The 8,470-nt window shown below is 45.2% G+C and overlaps 1 protein-coding gene across 1 annotated transcript in view; it reads left to right on the top strand.

Annotated features, from left to right (window-relative positions):
* Positions 1–8,327, top strand: part of Grk7 (G protein-coupled receptor kinase 7) — a gene marked incomplete in the record, with an annotated part of 45,085 nt that extends 36,758 nt beyond the window's left edge. Inside the window, 2 exon segments of the mRNA XM_013506246.1 lie at positions 1,284–1,558; positions 7,530–8,327. Coding sequence (XP_013361700.1) covers positions 1,284–1,558; positions 7,530–7,866 — 612 coding nt within the window.
* Positions 8,328–8,470: the final 143 nt, after the last annotated feature.

Genomic DNA, 8,470 nt, shown 5'->3' with positions numbered 1-8,470 from the left:
GGGACAGAAAATAGGATGTTTGCCAGTGTTGGGGAGACGGGGAGAGTCCCGGAGAGTGCTTGCACAACCACTGAACGTGCTCAGTGCCGTTGAACTGTATGTCCACTTGCAGTGGTTAAGATGGTAAGTTTTATGTCATACGTGTTTTATTACAAATATATAAATATACATAAATATCTTTTAGCCCACTGATCACTTGGCATATCTTGTCAGTATGAGTGTGCCCACCCTGCTGTAGTCTTCCATGTTAAATCCTGGAATTTTCTTGATTAAAATGGTAGTGTTCATCGTTCAGTGCAGACTGACAAGCAAAGTTGTGTGATGTCACTGTCATGACATAGCAAACAGAATAAGCATTACAGACCAGGTAACACTCTATGGACATTCAATATTAGTGAGAAAATGATCAACCTTAAAAAATCTTATGCATCTATTTTTCTGTTATCTTCAAATTTTAAAAAAGGCAGAGCCGGGCATGATGGTGCATGCCTGTAATCCCAGCACTCGGGAGGCTGAGGCAGAGGGATTGTTGTGAGTTTGAGACCAGCCTAGGCTACAAAGTGAGCTCGAGGCCAGCCTGAACTGCATAGCGAGACTCTGTCTCAAAAGGACACCCCCACAAAAAAATAAAATAAAATAAAAAATAAAAGGCAGAGCTTAAGAAGTCTTAGAGATAGATATTTTGAACTTTTCATCTTAAAAATGAGATGAGAGATTGATTTCTTTCATTTCAAAATCAGCAACATCTACTGCTTCGACAGTGTCCCTGGCCAACAACTTTTTTTTTTTTCCAGTTAAACATTTAAAATTTATTAAACTTTTCAGTCAAAATAATTGGAACAAAAATATACAATCTCGTTCTTCTAGAACAGTTTCTTCTTAGGGACCAGGGCTGACTAATGCTCCAAAGACTCTGTTCCACATCTCAGACATAAACTCCATCACAACCAGGATGCAGTATAATTATTTTTAAATAAAATAAAGGTACTTTAGGTTGTCAGTTTCTAACTTAATGTGAACTAAAGTGACATTCTGCTAAGGTTGCTTCAGGATAAGGATGTTTTGTCCTTACAAACACAGCCAACAACTCTGTAAGTCACATCGGTCAGAGTGGCCTGGATGTCCTCCTCTTGGCTGCCCCAGGGGCTGCTGGGAAGCCCGGACACATCAGGGTTCCCTTAACAAGGAAAGCAAAGCAGAGTAAGTACTGGACTGGCAACAAGCAGTGTCTGCCACATTCACCTTAGTGTTTTGTCTTGTCTTGTTGGTTGTTGGGAGTACAGGCTGGAACCAGTGGTTACATGGCTCCGGAAATCCTCATGGACAAGGCGAGCTACTCCTTCCCTGTGGACTGGTTTGCAATGGGCTGCAGCATTTACGAAATGGTGGCTGGACGGACACCGTTCCGAGATTACAAGGAAAAGGTCAGTAAAGAGGATCTAAAGCAAAGAACCCTGACAGAGGAGCCCCTGTTCCAACATGAGAACTTCACAGAGGACGCAAAAGACATCTGCAGGCTCTTCCTGGCGAAGAAACCGGAGCAGCGGTTAGGAAGCAGGTAAACAGACAGACATCTACACTGTCCACAGCGCTGACCTGGGATTTGTGCCGGAGTTTGGAATTAAGTATTATTATATTCCTGACATTATTCTCATATAATGAAAATCATATTAAATATTGTATTGAGCTATAGCATTAAATACTTATGATCAATAATATTATTTAAATATTTATGATGAAGTATTTCTAATGCTTTCAGACACTGTAAGTGCTTGATATGGAAAAATCTCCAAAATATAACTTACAGGGAATAAATGAGTTGCAGAACAACTTTCATTAGAAAACAAAAGAAAAACCGGGCGTGGTGGCGCACGCCTGTAATCCCAGCACTTGGGAGGCTGAGGCAGGAGGATTGTTGCGAGTTTGAGACCAGCCTGGGCTACGAAGTGAGCTCAAGGCCAGCCTGAATTGCAGAGCAAGACCCTGTCTCAAGAAGCCAAAAGAAGGGGCTGGGGATTTAGCTCAGCAGAACAGCGCCTGCCTGGCAAGCAGGAGGTTGTGAGTTTGATTCCCGGTACCAGAAAAAAAAAACAAACAGTCAAAAAATCAAGTAGCCAGTAAGTGCACCGGAATAAAAAAAAAAAAAAAACAAAAAAAAAAAAAAAAAAAAAAAAAAAAAAAAAAAAAAGGGAGGGTTTAGGATGGTAGAACACTTGCACAGCATGCTTAAGGCCCTGGGTTCCAGGCCTGATACCGAAAACAAATAAATGGAAAAGAATACATAATTTAAATGATTGTATAGACCATTTCAAAGAGCTACAAAGAATTTATAGGATTGGCTGTCTCTGATGAAGGGAAATCGGGAGCTGGTGATTAATGTAAATGAGGACATTCATTATATCCTTTTATTGTCTTATAAATGTTGAGCTATTTGAATGAAGTATCTATTCAAAAATGAGTAAAATGAGAACATTAAACAAAAACCTCAATCATACCCCCAGAAAATTCTGCTGCTTTTGAAACTTTCCCTTAAAATGCCATTAATTATTCAACAGATATTTAGTGAGCTGGGTGTGGTGGCACACACTTATCATCCCAGGGACTTGAGAAGCTGAGGCAGGAGGATTCCTTGAGCTCAGAAGTTCAAGGCCAGCCTGGACAAGATAGCAAGACTATAATATCTCAAAAAACAAAAACAGAAAAACAATGGCTGATTGCATTGTGGTTTTTTGTTGTTGTTGTTGTTTTTCCGGTACCTAGAATCGAACTCACAACCGCACACTTGCCAGGCAGGCACTGTGATGCTGAGCTAAATCCCCAGCCCCGGTGATTGCATTATGTAAGGAGAAAATCATATGTAAGGCTTTGGGTTTACATAGATTCATGTCCCTGCTCTATGATATACTCCTCATTTTATACCAATGATAGAATCTGTGAGTTTTAGTTTCTTGCTGTGTAAAATGGGGTTGATGGTGAATTTCATGTTAACTTGAGTAGGCCATAGCGCCCGGGTTTTGGTCAAACATTATTCTTTTTTTTTTTTTTGGAGACAGGGTCTCTTGTGTGCAGTTCAGGCCGGCCTTGAGCTCACTTTGTAGCTCAGGCTGGTCTCAAACTTGCAATGATCCTCCTGCCTCAGCCTCCCAAGTACTGAGATTACAGGATGTGCCACCATGCCCGGCCTACATATTTTAGTAATACATAGTATGTATGTATAATTATGCACACACAAACAAATATGGGGTTAGGCACCTATACCTCAGCTACTTGGAGGCTGAGGATAGAGGATTGCAAGTTCAAAGCCAGCATGGGCAACATACCAAGACCCATTTCAAAAGAAAGAAAACACACACATATACACACACACAAATATGAAACCTACCGCCATAAAGTACTGACTGATTTTGAACATAACACAAGAACTCGGGAAGCCAAATTTATTTTTTTTTAATCTTTTTGAGAGAGGGTCTCGCTATGCAGTTCAGGCTGGCCCGAGCTCACTTTGTAGCCCAGGCTGGTCTCAAACTCGCAACAATCCTCCTGCCTCGGCCTCCCAAGTGCTGGGATTACAGGCATGGGCCACCATGCCCAGCGCCAAATTACTCTAAATCTTCCAAGTAGGTGACCCTGGAAGCTCTACTACAAGGCTGTCTTAGCTCAGAATGTCCAAGTATATGCCAGGTGTGGTGGTGCAACACCTGTAATCCCAGTACTTGGGAAGCTGAGGCAGGAGGATCATTGCAAGTTCAAGACCAGCCTGGGCTACAAAGTGAGCTCAAGGCCAGCCTGAAATGCATAGTGAGACCCTGTCTCAAAAAGACAAAAAGAAAAAAAAGAATGTCCAAGCTAACTTTTGACCTGACATTTTTTCTTTTTTTCAGGGACAGGGAACCAACCCAGAGGCCTTCCATCTGCTAGGCAAATGCTCTACCACTGAGCTATACCCCCAGCCCCACCCTGATTATTTTTTTGTAACTACCCGAACAAAATTCATTTGTAGTAACTTTCAAAGCATAACCAATGGCCAACCGAACCAGTGAGTATTTTGAAATTAGATAGGGCCAGGCATGGTGGCCCACACCTGTAATCCCAGCACTCAGGAGGCTGAGGCAGGAGGATTATTCTGAGTTCAAGGCCAGCCTGGGTTACAGAGTGAGCTCAAGGCCACTTTGAACTGCATAGTGAGACCCTGTCTCAAAAAGACAAAAAAAAAAAATAGATGGAATTGTACATTATGTAGAATCAAAATATGGAACTGATTTTCCTGTGTAGATTTCAACACCATATTGGTGAAGTCAAAAATAAGCTGTGTTATGATAACAAGGAATCCGCAAAGTCTCAGCAGCTTAGAACAAAACAGACACGAAGTCCTGTTCACCCAAAGCCGGTCCTGGGTCCAGCACCCTCTCGGGCACAGCTCTTCCCCGCGGTGACTCAGAGACCCAGGCTGCTTCCGTCTTCAGCTCTACGGGACCGCGGCTTCCAGTCACAGTGACGGAAGAGAAAGCAGAGCGAACTTGTGGCTCTTTCTCCTGCCTCAGCCGGGAAGCGCCACTCTCCACACGTGTGTCTGTCTCAGGTCTGAGGGTGAAGGAGCTGCTAGCGTCCTCTTGGCGCCCAGGAAGGAGAGGTGACCCAGATACGGTGGCCACTGACAGTCCCCAGCGTTCTCTCCTGCCCCGGCTCTGGAGGTCGGGGGGTCTCACAGGACACACGGTGTCCCGCAGTCCCTTTGGATGACTTCCTGAAGTCACACCACCCTGTGGATGCCTCACTCCACAAGTTTGATTCAAAACCCATGCATCAGCCCATTATTTACTTATTTAAACAGACTTGGGTTGGGCCCTTCTCACTGAGCTACAGCCCATGTTTAACTTCTTGAGTCAGGGTCTTGCTACATTGCCCAAGCTGGGCTCGAACTCACGATCCTCCTGCCTGCCAGAGGGCTGGGGTTACAGGGGTGCACCACCGAGCTCCGCGCTCTCTCAGCACTGTAAACGCACACTTCAGTTTTACAGGACAGAACGCTGACCTTTCAGGAAAATGTCACCTTGAAGCACTGGATCTTCGCTGGAAGCTGCTTCCCTAGGCAGAGCCCGTGTAGGAGGCATTTGCTGTTGTGAATGTTTTGAATAAAAATGTTTACAACATTACAGAAAAGGCGTATAAGAAACAGCTGTTTGGTGAAAGAGAAACCCTCCCAAGGTTTTCATGCTAATTCTCTGGATTTTTTAAAAATTCATTCAAATGAGCTAATGTGTGCTATACATAATGGTGTCCTCCAAAGCCAAGACAGCTGTCCAGACAGCACCTTACGAGGTGGAGAGGACAGCGCCCTTCCTGCCTGCTTTCACAGGCGTTTGCAGAGCACCAAACCCCCTCCCTCCCTAGCATCGTGGAGACGACTGCCTTCGCTCCCTTCGCTCTGTGGAAGGTAATCTGGCGCAGGAGTCAGAAGCTCTTCAGAGCATCCCACAGTCCCCCGACAGGGTCAGCTGTGACGTTTTCCAGTAAAGTCAAAGGTGAAGACCGCTTAGGCTTTTTGCAGGTTTAATTCTGAGAGTTAGTTCCGCAGAACAATAGCGAGTAACAGTGCAAGCGAGTGACTTCAATGCCGGGACTGCTGCTGTAGGCATCTGCGCAGACCAGACCCCACGGTGTGGTCCTCACCTGTGTGCAGGTGGTATCTGCTTCAGTAACAGTTACAAGAAATCCACCGCCATCTCTGTGTAGGGTTCAGTACCACGAGAGCCTCTGTTCATGCTCTAAATATATTCTACTCCCACAAGCAGAAGCCCTTGCTGCTGCGGCTTTCGGTGTTAGGAAACACGCTGTCTTTGATGGCCTCTCCTGTTGTCTGAAGTGCAGCTTCTCAGTGTAGTCTGTAGCTTCTACAGACACCAGAATTAGGAGTGAAGTTGGGAAGCCTGGTCATCAGTGGTGGCATCAGCAAGCGTCCTTTTGTTTTCTTTTTTTTTTTTTTTTTGAGACAGGGTCTCACTATGCAGCTCAGGCTGGCCTTGAGCTCACTGTGTAGCCCAGGCTGGTCTCGAACTTGCAGCTATCCTCCTGCCTCAGTCCCCCGAGTGCTGGAATTACAGGCGTGTGCCACCATGCCCGGCAGGCATACTTTTCTTGGGAAAAATATAAGACAGGGATCCTGTCCCCTAGGGTTATCTAGTTGGCTGAAGAATACCAAAGAGCCATCAAAGTGGCCTGTGATTCCCTCATGTTTTATAATTATCTGCAAAAGGACTGTGGTTATCCGCCCCTGAAGGACACACCAAGGCCTCTGGGCCTGGTCTGCTTGGGCTGCCATTTGTTCCCCCCAATGTGAAGACTGGCCTTTAGAGCCTCCATTTACCTCAGTAACTCTCCCTCAGGGTACTTACTCCAAAGATGTAAGTCACTCAAACACCAACTCAGGCCGGGCGTGGTGGCACACACCTGTAATCCCAGCACTTGGGAGGCTGAGGCAGGAGGATCGTTGAGAGTTTGAGGCCAGCTTCAGCTACAAAGTGAGCTCAAGGCCAGTCTGAACTGCGTTGTGAGACCCTGTCTCAAAAAGACAAAAAAAAAGGGAATTTGGGGTAAGCCCTCAATTCTTTTCCAAAACCTTTTTGATATCTGGAATGGAAAAATGTAAAAAGAGAGACCGTGAATGTGATTCATTTGTAATAAGGTAGATTTGTGACAGAAATTGACTTTTTCCAAAAGGAAGATCAATCAATCTACAAGCCAATCAAATGTGAGTGGGCATTGTATAGGACAAAATGTGCTTCTCTTGCTTCGTGTGACCCTCAAAGGGTAGTGACTGGAAGCTGCAGTCACTGGTGGCCTCCCTGAACTTCCTGGGTATCCCCAGAAACACCAAAACTAAAAATCATGCCAAATGCTTGACTCTTTTTTGTTTGTTTTGTTTTGTTTTGTTTTGTTTTGTTTTGTTTTGTTTTGTTTGAGGCAGGTTCTCACTATGTAGTACAGCCTGGCCTTGCACTCATTAATATCAGGCTCATTAATGCCCAGGCTAGCCTCAAACTCACTGCGATCCTCCTGCTTCAGCCTCCTGAGTGCTAGAATTACAGGCATGCGCCACCACACCCAGTAAATGCTTGCCTATTTACAAGTCACATCTATAAGAGAAGGCTATCTGCAAACAATGAAAGTGCTACTGTCTGTGAATAGTAGAATTTTAAATTACTATTTTTCAAAGTCATTCTTTCTGTCTTTAAAGTGTTTTTGCAATTAAAATGAAATGCAGGCCAGGCGTAGTGGCACACGCCTGTAATCCCAGCACTCGGGAGGCTGAGGCAGGAGGATCGTTGCAAGTTCGAGACCAGCCTGGGCTACAAAGTGAGTGCAAGGTCAGCCTAAACTGCATAGCGAGACCCTGTCTCAAAAAGACAAAAATAAATAAATAAATGAAATGAAATGCACGATGGAAAGAGTCATTACACACTTTGTATCGTTAGAGCGTCTCTCGTTTCAGGTTGTTAGTGTTTCTGGCTGAGCATCTCTTTTTTCCCCAGGAAAGACTCTGATGATCCCCGGAAACATGCTTTCTTCCAAACCATCAACTTCCCTCGTCTGGAGGCTGGCCTCGTGGAACCCCCGTTTGTACCAGACCCTTCTGTGGTTTATGCCAAAGACATTGATGAAATTGAAGATTTCTCCGAGGTGCGGGGCGTGGAATTTGATGACCAAGACAAGGCATTCTTCAAGAGATTTGCAACAGGTGCTGTCCCCATCGCGTGGCAGGAAGAAATCCTCGAGTCGGGGCTGTTTGAGGAACTGAACGACCCCAACAGGCCGGCAGGCTCCGGGAAGGGGGATGCCTCCAAGTCTGGTGTGTGCGCGTTGCTGTGACCCGCCCCCTCCGCCGGCGGCGTCCCCGCTGATGTCCTCCCCGAGTGTTCCCGCACTGCTGAAGGGGACTCAGCGTGGGGACACACCAGCCTCGGAACAGCTCGAAGGGCGGGTGTGCAGCCTCCACACCAACATGTTTTTATTTATTTTTCTTCTTTTTTTCCTCCATAAAAATTAGCAAAGTCTCAGTTTTCAGCAAGGGCTGGAAAAAGGGACAGTCGGGTTTATTTTGATGAACTGAAGATGAGAACCCTCCGCCGCCCGTCTCTGAATCACACACGGTCCTAGGGACAGACGGTGGGGCGCTGCGGTGAACCCGGGAAGGGAGCGCTTGCAATGCCTAGTAAATAGTCATTTCAGGTCTTCCTTGTTTGTATTCCTCTTCTCTTCATCTTTCAGTATTTCTTCTCCTTCTGTACTTACAAAAGAATTTTGAAACTGAAAATAAATGTTCCTGATGTTCTCCCCTTGAAAGGAGTGGATGGTAATACCTTGGCAATATTCCAGATTACAGATAATTTTCAGTTTCATTGACAGGCTTCATTTTTTCACTGTTTTTGCGGGGGGAATAATTTATCATCATATTGTTGAAGCTTTTTTTTTT

Source organism: Chinchilla lanigera, unplaced genomic scaffold (genome assembly GCF_000276665.1).
Source record: "Chinchilla lanigera isolate Chin_1 unplaced genomic scaffold, ChiLan1.0 scaffold00107, whole genome shotgun sequence".
Classification (NCBI taxonomy): Eukaryota; Metazoa; Chordata; class Mammalia; order Rodentia; family Chinchillidae; genus Chinchilla; species Chinchilla lanigera.
Note: the sequence above shows the minus strand (reverse complement) of the source record. Positions and strands in the feature narration are given on the sequence as shown.